Below are 14,548 nucleotides of genomic sequence, written 5' to 3' on the forward strand. Positions count from 1 at the left end.
ACCTGATTGAGGATGGAGTACATATAGTAGTTAGAAAGGCACATCTCTGTTTCCAGTTTATCGCCAGTTTAAACAAATGACCAACATGTTACCTTTCCCCCAGGGTGCTGGGAGCATGGGGAGGACGGGGGAGAGACAGGGGGACCGAGGCTCCTGCTTCACCAATGACAAGTTTGGGTAGCGACTGATCTCCATGCCAACCACACTTTCAGGAGACGAGGACGGGACGAAACTGTCTGGTGTGTCCCGATCCTTACAATGCTCTTGTCCCAGCCTGTTGCTGTGACAGAGAGAGAGGGGGGTTGTTTGAGATTTAAAAAATGTTAGGATTTACACACAAAAAAAAATCAATCATTGCATTCACAATTCTAATCAGGATTTCCTAAACTGAGAACATTGTGAAATCATTTTGTGGCCAAGTATTTACAGAATATACTCTACTCACAATGACAAGTTTATAAGGTAATATGGCGTCTTTAAGACTGATGTAAAGCATGCAAGCATAACCAAAGACATCACTTCTAATTTCTCTGTTCTGGTGAGCAGAGACATTCCTTACCTGAGTTCCTCCTGGTTGTTGTGAGGGGGCGTGGGGAGGGAGGCAGGCACATCCACAGTTTTAGGTCCCTGAGCGATGGCCCGGGCCAGCAGGTCCTCCTCAGTCCTGAATGGGACATGGAGCGGCTTGGGGACCAGACCTTTAGACACTTGAAGAGGAACATATGAATGAGACATTCAGATTGGTCCTAACCATAGAAATACAATCACTTCACATTAATGTAAATGTTTGTTCTAGGAGTTAGGCTTTATGTCTACGGTAGTGTCTACTCTAGGAATGCTATGTCTAGGGTCCTAACAGCAATACACAGCATGACACTATACATGAGAAACACAGGAATATGCCATTAAACCCTAGTCACCCCTGAACCCTGTCCCAGTACTCACCCATAGCAGCAGCTTTGCTGGCCAGTTCTTCTGTAGTGGCAAAGCCATTGATCATCTTCTGTCGGTTCACAGGTGGAGGAGTCGGAGGAAGGGAAGCCGGCGGGGTGGGGGGGTTGCTCAGATTGTTCTGCTTTGAATAAACAACCCAAGGAATACATGTCACCATACTACAACAGGGAGGGATCTGGCATATGGCAGAGTGGTCTCGTGCTACCACAAATCACTGCTTCAAAAAGGCACTAAAGGCATCCTTCAACTTCATATTAATAAAACCTGTGCCTGGGGCTGGTCTAGTGGGTAGTGCCACAGCCTTCAGCACATACAGTATGCAGTACATGCTTGCGTAGGATCACTCCATCTCCACTTAGCTCATTCAAAGTCCAGTTGAATATAAAAACAAGAGTGGTATTTTAAATTAAGAGGAAAATATTTAACTTTGGTTGGTAGGCTTGGGCGGTATCCAGACAGTCATATCTTCATACCGACATTGTGCCATACCGGGATATTCTGTAATAACGGCGCTGTTTTCAAACCCCACTGATACTCTGTAATCGGAAGGTTAGCGATGCTAACAAGTACATGTAAAATCCCGTAGAATGCTAATGAGCACACTGAACATTTTGTACAGTTTATGACCTGAAGTATACAAGTAACTAAACAATGCTACTCATAGTTCGCTGCATGCACAAAGCAAATATTAGCCAGCAAGGTTCTTGATCCAGGAGGGGATTCAATGCTGTTACCAAGAGAATGCTTGATTTTGGAAGAAGCCAGCTAACCACTTAATCAGATTGCTAATTAGCTAACGAAATGCACAAATGCAGAGTATTTAGCACATTTTAGACAATTAACTTAATTGTTATCAGATATCTAGCTGGCACACATTTAGTTGTAGATTCCATACTATAATTAGATCACCTGGTGGATGCTGCACAAGAGTGAGAGACTCAAGGCTCCGATCGCTAGTTGTCTGCTTGTAAACAAACACCACGACGTTTTTTTTTTTAACTTAAAAAGTAGCCACAATTGAAAAAATGTCCAGTGGCCTTTTCCATATACCCCGGTATATGGTATATAGGGTATACCGCCCACGCCTAGTGGTTGGAGCTAAGGCCTCACCTTGTAGGCTAGCTGGGAATAGTAGTCCGAGACTCCGTCCAGAGCGGCGCTGCCGAAGGTCCCAGACAGATGGTTCTCCCCGTTGAGCTGGCCACTGCCATAGGGGGCGAAGTGGGCAAAGTTGACACCTATCAGGGGCTCTATGAGGGGCAGAAGGGACAGCTGCTGTAGGAGGAAAGAGCGAGAGGAATGGAAATAGGGGAGAAAAAGGGAGGAGGAAGAGACATGAGGTTTAACTATTTATTTACTTAATCCTTACTTTACACGGTTTACATTCAGTAGAGCACACTGTAGCTAAACTTTTTTTTTTTTTAAATGAACCTTTTTTTAAACATTTTTTTTATTGGATCACATCCAGATAGTCCCTCCCTGTTTCAGGTATTTTTTTCTGTTTGACACCTAATAAACACAAAACATTTTCATTTACAGCAACAACCTGGGGAAAGGAGAGGGTTTGAATGAGCTAATGATGATTATAGTCGCGACAATAGTTGGGATTGGTTGAATTTGAAAGTTTCAATTCCTATCTCCCTACCATCATATCACATATGTAGTAACTACATATAACACATCATGTATAACATATACAACACATCATTAAATAGCACATGTAGTAACCAAAAAAAGTGTTAAATCAAAATCTATTCTTCAAATAGCCACCCTTTGCCTTGATGACAGCTTTAGGCATTCTCTCAACCAGCTTCATGAGGTAGTCACTGGGAATGCATTTCAATTAACAGGTGTGCCTTCTTAAAAAGTTTTATTGTGGAATATATTTCCTTCTTAATGCGTTTGAGCCAATCAGTTGTGTTGTGACAAGGTAGGGGTGGTATACAGAAGATAGCCCTATTTGGTAAAAGAAGTCCATACTATGGCAAGAACAGCTCAAATAAGCAAAGAGAAACGACAGTCCATCATTACTTTAAGACATGAAGGTCAGTCAATATGGAAAACTTCAAGTTCCTTCAAGTGCTGTCGCAAAAACCATCAAGCGCTATGATGAAACTGGCTCTCATGAGGACCGCAACAGGAATGGAAGGCCCAGAGTTACCTCTGCTGCAGTGGATAAGTTCATTAGAGTTACCAGCATCAGAAATTGCAGCACAAATAAATGCTTCACAGAGTTCAAGTAACAGACATCACAACATCAACTGTTCAGAGCAAACTTTGTGAATCGGTCCTTCATGGTCGAATTGCTGCAAAGAAACCATTACTAAAGGACACCAATAAGAAGAAGAGACTTGTTGGGCCAACAAACACGAGCAATGAACATTAGAACGGTGCAAATTTGTACTTGTCTGGAGTACAAAATTTGATATTTTTGGTTCCAACCGCCGTGTCTTTGTGAGACGCGGTGTGGGTAAACGGATGATCTCTGCATGTGTATTTCCCACCGTAAAGCATGGAGGAGGAGGTGTTATAATGTGGGGTTTCTTTGCTGGTTACATGGTGTGTGATTTATTTAGAATTCAAGGCACACTTAACCAGCGTGGCTACAACAGCATTCTGCAGCGATACTCCATCCCAACTTGTTTGGGCTTAATGGGACTTGTTTGTTTTTCAACAGGACAATGACTCAACACACCTCCAGGCTGTAAGAGCTATTTGACCGAGGAGAGTGATGGAGTGTTGCATCAGATGTCCTGGCCTCCACAATCCCCCAACCTCAACCAAATTGAGGTTTGGGATGAGTCGGACCAGCAGAGTGGAAAAGGAAAAGCAGCCAACAAGTGCTCAGCCTATGTGGGAACTCCTTCAAGACTGTTGGAAAAGCATTCCAGGTGAAGCTGGTAGAGAAAATGCCAAGTGTGCAAAGCTGTCATCAAAGCAAAGAGCAGCTATTTGAAGAATCTCAAATATAAAATATATTTTGATTTGTTACTACATAATTCCATAGGTGTAATTTCATATTTTTGAATGTCTTTACTATTATTCTACAATATAGACAATAGTAAACATAAAGAAAAACCCTTGAATGTGTAAAACTTTTGACCGGTAGTGTATAGCGTTGCATAACACCGTAACCCTTAAGGCTAGAAACAAGATTAAAAGACTATGAAATTCAGAGGCTGAGCTAAGACCTTCAAAGTCAAACTGAGTTAAAACTTGGTAAATTATGACTTCCCATTCAAAGCAATGTAAGACTGCAGCAATCTAGTTAGTTCAAAACTGATTTTAGAGGGCAGCATACCAGAGTTTAAACCAGCAAGACTTGCAGTTATGCAAGCACACCCGTCGTGCCATTATGGTCCATTTTGGTCTATTGTACTGCAAACAATGTGTAGGCAGGTTGCTTAGGATTCAAACCTTCTCAAACAGCATACATGTAAGTCATACTCTGAGGATGTGCTTCCACCATATTGCGATTTCTACTGTATTGGATTCTACACCCACCACAATAAGACATTATCCCATTACATTACCTTTAAGCACTTAAAAAAAAATGTTATTTGAAAGCAAGCTTCGCTTTTAAACCTACAAGACCATCAGGCTTGATTGACTGAGCTGTTTTGTCTTGTAGTAAAGTGGTGCCTGCCTGCATTTCCTTTAACCTTTATGCAACTGAATATAATATATCCCTTTGAGCATGGTGAAGTTATTAATTACACTTTGGTTGGTGTATCAATACACTACAAAAATACACAGTTGAAGTCGGAAGTTTACATACACTTAGGTTGGAGTCATTAAAACTTGTTTTTCAACCACTCCACAAATTTCTTGTTAACAAATGATAGTTTTGGCAAGTCAGTTAGGACATCTACTTTGTGCATGACAAGTAATTTTTTCAACAATTGTTTACAGACAGATTATTTCACTTAGAATTCACTGTATCACAATTCCAGTGGGTCAGAAGTTCACATACACTAAGTTGACTGTGCCTTTAAACAGCTTGGAAAATTCCAGAAAAACATGTCATGACTTTAGAAGCTTCCGATAGGCGAATTGACATAATTTGAGTCAATTGGAGGTGTACCTGTGGATGTACTTCAGTGCCTCTTTGCTTGACGTCATAGGAAAATCAAAAGAAATCAGCTAAGACCTCAGAAAAAAAAATATAGACATCCACAAGTCTGGTTCATCCTTGTGAGCAACTTCCAAACGGCTGAAGGTACCACATTCATCTGCACAAACAATAGTATGCAAGGATAAACACCATGGGACCACGCAGCCGTCATACCACTCAGGAAGGAGACGCATTCTGTCTCCTAGAGATTAACGTACTTTGGTGCAAAAAGTGCAAATCAATCTCAGAACAAAAGCAAAGGACCTTGTGAAGATGCTGGAGGAAACGGGTGCAAAAGTATCTATATCCACAGTAAAAACGAGTCCTATATCAACATAACCTGAAAGGCCGCTCAGCAAGGAAGAAGCCACTGCTCCAAAACCGCCATAAAATAAGCCAGACTACGATTTGCAACTGCACATGGGGACAAAGATCATACTTTTTGGAGAAATGTCCTCTGGTCTGATGAAACAAAAATATAACTGTTTGGCAATAAGGACCATTGTTATTTTTGGAGGAAAAAGGGGGAAGCTTGCAAGTCGAAGAACACCATCCCAACCGTGAAGCATGGAGGTGGCAGCATCATGTTGTGGGGGTGCTTGACATTTACATTTACATTTAAGTGATTTAGCAGACGCTCTTATCCAGAGCGACTTACAAATTGCTTGACTGCAGGAGGGAATGATGCACTTCGCAAACTAGACGGCATCATGAGGCAGGAAAATGATATGGATATATTGAAGCAACATCTCAAGACATCAGTCAGGAAGTTAAAGCTTGGTCACAAATGAGTCTTCCAAATGGACAATGACCCCATGCATACTTCCAAAGTTGTGGCAAAATGGTTTAAGGACAACAAAGTCAAGGTACTGGAGTGGCCATCACAAAGTCCTGACCTCAATCCTATAGAACATTTGTTGTCAGAACTGAAAAAGTGTGTGCGAGCAATGAGAACTACAAACCTGACTCAGTTACACCAGCTCTGTCAGGAGGAATGGGCCAAAATTCACACAATTTATTGTGGGAAGCTTGTGGAAGGCTACCGGAAACGTTTGACCCAAGCCAAACAATTTAAAGGCAATGCTACCAAATACTAATTGAGCGTATGTAAGCTTCTGACCCACTGGGAATGTGATGAAAGAAATAACAGCTGAAATTCTCTACTATTAGTCTGACATTTCACATTCTTAAAATAAATGTCACAAATTGTGAAAAACTGAGTTATGTATTTGGCTAAGGTGTATGTAAACTTCCGACTTCAACTATAGGTGTCCTTCCTTACTCAGTTGGCGGAGAGGAAGGAAACCAGTCAGGGATTTCACCATGAGGCTAATGGTGACTTTAAAACAGTTAAGAGTTTAATGGCTGTGAAAGGAGAAAACTGAGGATGGATCAACATTAGTTTCTCCACAATGCTAACCTAAACGAGAGTGAAAGAAGACTGTACAGAATAAAAATATTCCAAAACATGCATCCTGTTTGTAGTAAGGCACTAAAGTAAATCTGCGGCAAAGAAATTAACTATCTCCTGAATACAAAGTGTTATGCTTGGGGCAATCCAACAACACCTCACAGAGTACCACTTTTCACACTTTCGAGCATCATGTTATGGGTATGATTGTAATCGGCAAGGACTAGGGAGATTTTTAGGATTTAAAAAAAATGGATTAGAGCAAAGCACAGGCAAAATCCTTGAGTAAAACCTGGTTCAGTCTGCTTTCCAACAGACAATGGGAGACAAATTCACTTTTGAGCAGAACAATAACCAAAAACACAAAGCCAAATATTCCAAGGTGACTTTGAATGTGCCTGAGTGGCCGAGTTACAGTTGACTCAAATCGGCCTGTAAATCTATGACAAGACTTGAAAATGGCTTTCTAGTAATGATGAACAACCAACTTGACAGAGCTTGAAGAATTTTAAGAAGAATTTTAAGAAGAATAACATGCAAATATTGTACAATCCAGGTTTGCAAAGCTCTTAGATATGTACACAGAAAAACTCACAGTTCGAATTACCTTTGGCATCAATTACAACATGTAAAGACTCAGGGTTGTGAAGGAGTATGAATACTTTATGAAGGCACTGTCTGTGAAGTGAGAGGAATGTTCTGGTGGTGTAAAACTCCCTGCAAAATTCCATAATTACCTCAGATATATGAACACAAATAGCACCACTCCAATTAACATGCCTGAGGTATTACTCACATTTTCAACTCTGCTGTGGTGGCTATATGTTTAGTTGAAGTCTGTGTGTAATTTGTCCTTGTTTATGGTTTACAGCGATTATCGGGTATTTCTAATTGAAGTGGGTTTTGAAAGCCTAGATTTCCCATTAAATTCATTTTCTAAAATTATTCTTCCCACATGGGAATAAAATTGTGACAGCAATTACTTACCAAAATGACAGTAATTTAACTTTGACAAAGCACCGAGTAAATTGTAACTCTAAAGAGCTGGTTGACTGTTTTATAATAACCTTTGGTAAGAAGAACATAATTTATGTCTCATTTATCAATGAGATGCACAAGTATGGTGTAGCAGCACCCAGTATTCAACGACAATTCGATTCAATGAATGATCATTTTCTACATTTCATATATGGTTCTATGCCATCAAACTGTGGATAGCAGTACGCAATCAAACTGTGTAGTTTCTACCCATTTAAATACAGCCATTTATGAAGACATTATATGATCAGACTTAATGAATGAACAGAACCATGAGGGGAGGGGCATAATTTGCTAGTCCATAATCACTATATATACACAAAAGTATGTGGACACCCCTTCAAATTAGTAGACTCTGCTACTTCACTCACACCCATTGTTGACAGGTGTATAAAATCAAGCAAACGGCCATACAATCTCCATAGACAAACATTGGCAGTAGAATGGCCTTACTGAAGAGCTCAGTGAATTTTCAATGTGGCACCGACATAGGACGCCACCTTTCCAACAAGTCAGTTTTATCAGTTTTATCTGTCCTTGGGTGCAACACTCACTACGAGTTCCAAACTGCCTCTGGAAAGGAACGTTAGCACAACAACTGTTTATCGGGAGCTGCATGAAATGGGTTTCCATGGCTAAGCAGCCGCACACAAGCCTAAGATCACCATGTGCAATGCCAAGTGTCGGCTGGAGTGGTGTAAAGCTCGCCACCATTGGACTCTGGAGCAGTGGAATCACATTCTCTGGAGTGATGAATCATGCTTCACCATCTGGCAGTCCGACGGACTAATCTGGGTTTGGCGGATGCCAGGAGAACGCTACCTACTCCAACACTAGTTCCAACTGTCAAGGAAGGTGGGGGAGGAATAATGGTCTGGGTCTGTTTTTCATAGTTCGGGCTACAGCATACAATTACATTCTAGACGATTCTGTGCTTCCAACTTTGTGGCAACAGTTTGGGAAGGCCCTTTCCTGTTTCAGCATGACAATGCCACCTTACACAAAGCAAGGTCCCAAACATAAATGCTTTGTCGAGATCAGTGTGGAAGAACATGACTGGCCTGCACAGAGCCCTGACCTGAAACCCAATGAACATCTTTGGGATGAATTGGAACGCCGCTTGCGAGCAATGCATAATGGTCCAACATCAGTGCCCGACCTCACTAATGCTTGTTGCTGAATGGAAGCAAGTCCCAGCAGCAATGTTCCAACATCTAGGGGAAAGCCTTCCCAGAAGAGTGGAGACTGTTATAGCAGCAAAGGGGGGAATATATCCATATTAATGCCCATGATTCTGGAATGATATGTTCCGCATACTTTTGGTCATGTAGTGTGTGTGGCTATTAAACATGTAATGGTATCAGCATACACACACCAGGGGCACCATCCTATCCTATCTGTAATTAGTTAGCTCTGTGGTCAATGCATAACAGCATTGCTAAAGATTGAATAGTGTAAAGAAATATATCTGAAGGGAGAATTCACCTCCCCTTAATGTGAGATACATGTGAGTACATGTAGTCTTCCTGCATGATGAATGTGCCCTACCGGTGTAAGAAGCAGTCTATACTCTGAAGTGTGTTTAGAGAATCAACAGTGCTCCTTTTATTATTTCATCATGGGCTTCTTTTCTGTCGCGGACTACATATTCCCTAGTGTTATGTGATGTTTAGGTATATCCCCTACCTGTTTTAGCTGGGTCATTAGTGCATCTGTGCTACAGTGCACCAGTTGCTTCTCCTCCCCCTCTTTCTTCCTCTTCCTGTAGCGAGAGGCAGGCCTCTCCCCTCCCTTGGGGGTCCTCTTGTTCCTGCCTTTCTTTTTCTCCTGTCCTGCTAGCAGCGGTCCTGGGAACTCTGGCAGGCCAGACATCTGTCCGTCTGAATACGCCTGGGAGAAGTTAGATAAAGATTACTTTATTGTCCATTTAACAAAGGAACTGATAAGACAGCAGGATCGCTCTCATGGCCAAGCACAACAATATCTCTAAAAATAAATAAACATGACATCAAGGAGGATCACAACTGTAAAATAAATAAATTGTCAAATGTCAACTCTTCAGCCGTTTGGGAATGTCTGAGTGTTTTCAAAAAACATTTAATCAATCATGACTCAGCCTAAAATACTGAGTCCTATGACTCACAGCAGTTTGTCGCAGGCAGCGAGAGACACGACCGATCGGACTGATTCACTGAGCCTGCTTGGCTTGGCTCTGACTCACACTAGCTGCTCATCTACCTACATAGCAAGCTAGCGATCACTGACTCAATGGAGGCTGGTCGAGGGAGAAATCGGAGGACAGGATCACTGTAATGAACGGAAAGGAACTGTTCCATTCAATCCATCCCAGCTGTTGCAATGAGCCTCCACCAGCCTCCACTGCCGTGCCTTATCTGCCAGACAGTGAAACTCACCCCATTGCTGTCCATGGAGCTCTGCCTCAGCAGCAGGGCCTTGCAGTCCGTAGCCACCTCCTCCTCCTCAGACCTCAGGCTCTCGTCTGACCGTTGGTGGGGAAGCCCTGGTCCATTAAGAGGTGTCTGCTTGTTCTTCAACAGGTGTTTGAGGAGTTCGTTATTACCCCCAGACTCCCCCTTGGCTCCCCCGCCGTGCAAGGGGCTCTGTGCTGCAGGTCCACCCTCCTCCTTTACTATGCCCATCCCTGAGCACATGTCGGATGAGGCGCACTCGGTGCTCTCAGTCTGCTCCAGCTTGATGTTGCTGAGGATACGCTCCTGCTCCAGAGCCTGGGCCCTGGCGACGTCTGATGGGATGCTGCTCATTCCTCCAGGCTGCCCACCACCCACCCCCAGGCCTCCTCCAGAGAGCTGCCTTTCCAGCTCAGAGTGGCTGTGGGTAGAGGTGGAGGAGCCCAGTAAGGGGGACCTGGAGAGGTCCTGGTCCCCGAAGAGGTGGGCGTTGTTCCTGGTGGGTGTGGAGGATGTGTCCGACCGGCAGGGTGTCAGAGGTGCTGTGAGGTCAGAGTGCGGCGTGGACGGGGTTTTAATGGAATCTGCGTCATCGTTGTCTTTCTTCTTCTTTCTGTTCCTCTTCTTCTTCCCCTTCTCTTCCGGGATGATGTTGGAGTAGAGCTGGATCAGAGACTGACCCGATCCGGGGAAGTTGGAAGGCAGGGGTGTGGTGGAGGAGTCTCCGCAAAACGGGGGGCCTTCTCCAGGCATCTGAGGCATCATACCTGGCCCGCTGAACCTCCTGGGTCTGAGTGGACCCTGGGAGAAGTTAGCACCCTGTAGACCCATGGTATCAGGCCCAAAACCTCCAGGCCCCATGTCCTGAGGAAGCATACCGTTACTCATCATGGCCCTCCGGTCACCGCCTTGCATGTAGACCGCAGGAGGAGAGCCCATCCCGGACTGCATGGACTGCTGCTGGGGAAACATTGGTCCCATCTGCTGCTGCTGTTGTGGTAGTTGTGGCCTCTGTGGCTGCATGAAGTCCTGGGGCAGCTCGGCATTGAAGAATGGCATCTGAGAGATGGGCGCCATGTTCCCCCCGTCGGACCCCAGCAAGCCTTGCTGTTCCATCTCCATGCGTTGTTTCAGTGCCCGTTGGCGCTCTACCTCCTGCATCAGCTGGACCCTCTGCCTCTCCTGCTGCTCTCTCAGCCTCTCCCTCCGCTCTCTCTCCTGGAAGCCCTCGCTGAATGGGTTGTTGTCGTCAAACTTCAGACCAGAGCCCTGTGGGGTTGTGACCCCACTGGGTTGAGTCGGAGGTTGGTTTTCTATGGGGATCTGTTGGGGCATCTGGGAGGGCTGCTGAGCTGTGTTTCCCATGGGAATCTGAGAGGGTATATTGGGGCCACCCATGGGCATGGGAGCTCCAGGATGCCAGCCTGGTTGGTTGGTTATCGGCATGTGTTGTGGAGGGGCGTTCGGCTGGCCTGGATGTAGTGGCACCTGATGCATCATGGGGTTCATAGGTGCCTGTTGGTTCATCGGAGGCCCGCTTGGTACCTTGCCACCAGGGACACCCTGCATTGGTGGCATCCCTGGCACAGTCACTGGCATCACAGTGGGAGGCATGCCACTGCCACCCTGCTGCTGCTTCACTTGATACTCCTCGATCAGTTCAGCGTGCTCTTTCTGCTGCTTCCGGATCTGAAAGGACAAGAACCAAACACAATTCATGAGCAATTAGGCAAACTCATGACAATCTCAAACCCAAACACAGACAATAAAAATGTTATGTTTTCATTGACATCATTTAATGCATATTCATGAACATTATGAGGAGCATTGAAATGTCTGAATAACTGAAGAAAGAAACAACATTTTGACAAGGGGCTCAAAACATAGCTCTCCAAGCAAGGGCAGTTTGAGAGTTGAACAGAGAGGATAGTGGAAGGGGGAGAGGAAGTGCTGATGGAAAAAGGTGAAAGAAAGAGTGCCCTCAGCAGCATTTACCTGCTCCAGCTGTTTCTGGACGACACTCTGCTGCTCTGTGACATGTTTGAGTTGCTCTGCGTCCTCCTCAGCAAACTCCCTCCCAGCCTTCTTGGCTGTGCGCTGCTTGGCACACAGGGCCTTCTTGGCCTTCCTGTGGGCTCCGATCTTCTCCTCCAGAAACTTCTGCTGCATCTGGAGCAGCTGCTGGGTCTCCTGGAGCCACTCCTCGTACTGAGCCTTCTGAGCATTATCTGAGGGAGAGATAACAGAGTGAGTTTTCATATGACATATTTTAAACAGCATTTCTTAAAAACACCTTATGGTCTTGGGGGAGACAGAATTGTATTTTTTGCCATTATTATTGAACTTTGGCTTGTAAATCAAAGATGAACTTACTGACAAAATCTGATCCAAAATTCGGAGGGTTGGGCCTTGCCACCGCGGGTGTCAGCTTGCCATCCTGGTTTTGAAAGAGACAAAAAAATTGTTGTTATAATTTGTGTTTCCTAGTATGGTTTGTGTATGAAAGGTGACTTGAGAGAACTGATTTGGTGATAAGCGATTCCGTTACCTGTCCAACGGCCTGTGGAGGAGCAGAGGCACTTTCAGGACACGGTGCTGCAGCACCAGGTGGAAACCTGTTCATGACCATCGGTGTCATTCCCATGTTGTTTTGAACCATGACTTTGTTGATGCCTTTCAGAGCGACCATCTTTGCTTTCATAATAGGGTCAGTGATTGCGTCAAAGTCTGCAGACAAAAAAAGATGTGCGGTCAGCAACTTGCCCATTACTAAAGACCAATGTCCTCAATGATATATTTTATAGACAAATTACATACTTATATTCATACTATTTATTTATCATACAAAATAAGGTAAATAACTTGTTTGAACTGGAATAAAAGTATTTAGCCTGAATGAAAAACATCTAGTTACCGATGTTGGGGAAGAAGGAGTCACTGGAGGAGCGTTGTCGGATCATGGCCTGCATCTGCCTCTGCTGCTGCTGCTCCTGCCTCTCCTGGTCCAGCAGGTCCTGTAGGAGGAGTGGCTGCTCCTCCAGCAGCAGGGGTCTGTGCCCCCCTGGCCCCACCTGGCCCAACGTCTGGACCAACAGGGCCTGCTGAGCCAGGGTCAACCCACTCTGGTCTATCTCAAAGGTAGAAATGGATGTTTCTCCTTCTCCTTCTCCTTCTCCCCTGGTAGTGGGATCCATGGTTTGGGAGTTGTTCTGAGCATCTTGGTTTGGCTGTGCCATAGCGTTACCACTGCCTTGATTGTCAGGGGAGGAGTCCTCTGGCTGCTGCTTGATTAGTAAGCTAGAGAGGACTGGGGTGGAGTCAGAGAGCACTCCTGATTGGTTGTTAGGGTTTCCGTCTGCTTGCTGGTCCGTCCTGTCATTGGACGCCTGGGACAGGTTGTCTCCGTCTACCATTTTGATCTTCTGCTTCGAGGGCAGGGAGGAGGCGGCACTTTGTCTACAGCTCACTTCCTGTTTGACGTCAGCTGACGAGGAATACTTCTCGGCCGTTCCCTCTGACTTCCCCATTCCAGATGTTAAATTAGAGAAGGGAGATGCAGCACCACCACAGCTAGAGTTGAAGTTCCTCTTCTCAGGCAAAGCCTTCTGGAAGTCCGAGGCATCACTGTGGTCTTCCATGTGGTCACTAAGCTCCAACTCCTCGTTGAACATGTCCTTCTTGATATCGTTCAGGTCAGGGTCGGTGTACGCAATGATGTCGAACTTCCCTGATGTCAGGAAGTCGTCCAGGTGCAAATCGTTGGTCTCCAGGTCCAAGTCTTTGCCGTCTTCTTCTTCCGGATCCAGGTTTAGGTTGTCCAGATCGGCATCGACCAGGTCCTTCACCTCCACGTCTTCCAGGTCTTTGACAGCCGATTCGACGGTGTCCAGTTTCTCCTCCACTCCATCGTGGTTGTTAGCCATGGAGACTCCCTGATCATCAGTGTGTCCAACAGATGGCCCTGGCGTCATCATGGAAGGAGCTGACATACTCTGGGTCTCGTTCGAAGCTGGCTGGCTCATGGACCTCATCAGCTGGGCTTGCCTGTGCATGGTGCCCCCTTGCATCTGAGCCTGCTGCTGCTGGTGGAGGTTCTCCATGCTAGAGGACAGCTGGCTCTGGCCAACCTGCTGGTTCCCCATGGAACCGATCATCATCCTGGGGCAATCTTGGTTCATACCTGGAGGGAACCTGAACTCAGGCCCTCCCATGAAACCAGGAGGCCTTTGGGGCTGGAGGTTGGGATCCATGTTGGGACATTGATCCATGGCGTTGGGACCGAAGGGGAGGCGAAGTCTGCTGTCAGGAGCTCTGTGTCTCAGCTCGATGAAAGGCTGACCCATGATGTTGTGCTGCTGCATTGGCAAGCCGCGAGGAGGGAAATGTTGTGGCAGCCCCATAGGGTTGGGGTTGCCCCCCACGGACTTGGCCATGTCCACGGACATAGAGCGTCTCATCCCCGGGTGGATATCCTGCATGGGGTGGGGGCCTCTGAGGAAGAACTCCTGTCCTCCGTGAGGTCCCGGCCCACCAGGTGGAAATGCAAACCTGAGAGATAGAAAATAAACATATTTTAATACATATTCCTGTGCTGAATCCAGC

The 14,548-nt window shown here is 45.4% G+C and overlaps 1 protein-coding gene across 1 annotated transcript in view; it reads right to left on the bottom strand.

Moving 5' to 3' along the window:
- Nucleotides 1-14,548, bottom strand: part of LOC124041794 (histone-lysine N-methyltransferase 2C-like) — a 123,501-nt gene that overhangs the window by 15,380 nt on the left and 93,573 nt on the right. The window contains 10 exon segments of the mRNA XM_046359827.1: nt 93-280; nt 560-707; nt 946-1,075; nt 2,065-2,229; nt 9,204-9,407; nt 9,932-11,635; nt 11,942-12,174; nt 12,320-12,383; nt 12,495-12,673; nt 12,861-14,494. Of these exon segments, the coding sequence (XP_046215783.1) occupies nt 93-280; nt 560-707; nt 946-1,075; nt 2,065-2,229; nt 9,204-9,407; nt 9,932-11,635; nt 11,942-12,174; nt 12,320-12,383; nt 12,495-12,673; nt 12,861-14,494 (4,649 nt within the window).

The sequence above is a fragment of the Oncorhynchus gorbuscha genome, linkage group LG08 (genome assembly GCF_021184085.1).
Source record: "Oncorhynchus gorbuscha isolate QuinsamMale2020 ecotype Even-year linkage group LG08, OgorEven_v1.0, whole genome shotgun sequence".
Lineage (NCBI taxonomy): Eukaryota > Metazoa > Chordata > Actinopteri > Salmoniformes > Salmonidae > Oncorhynchus > Oncorhynchus gorbuscha.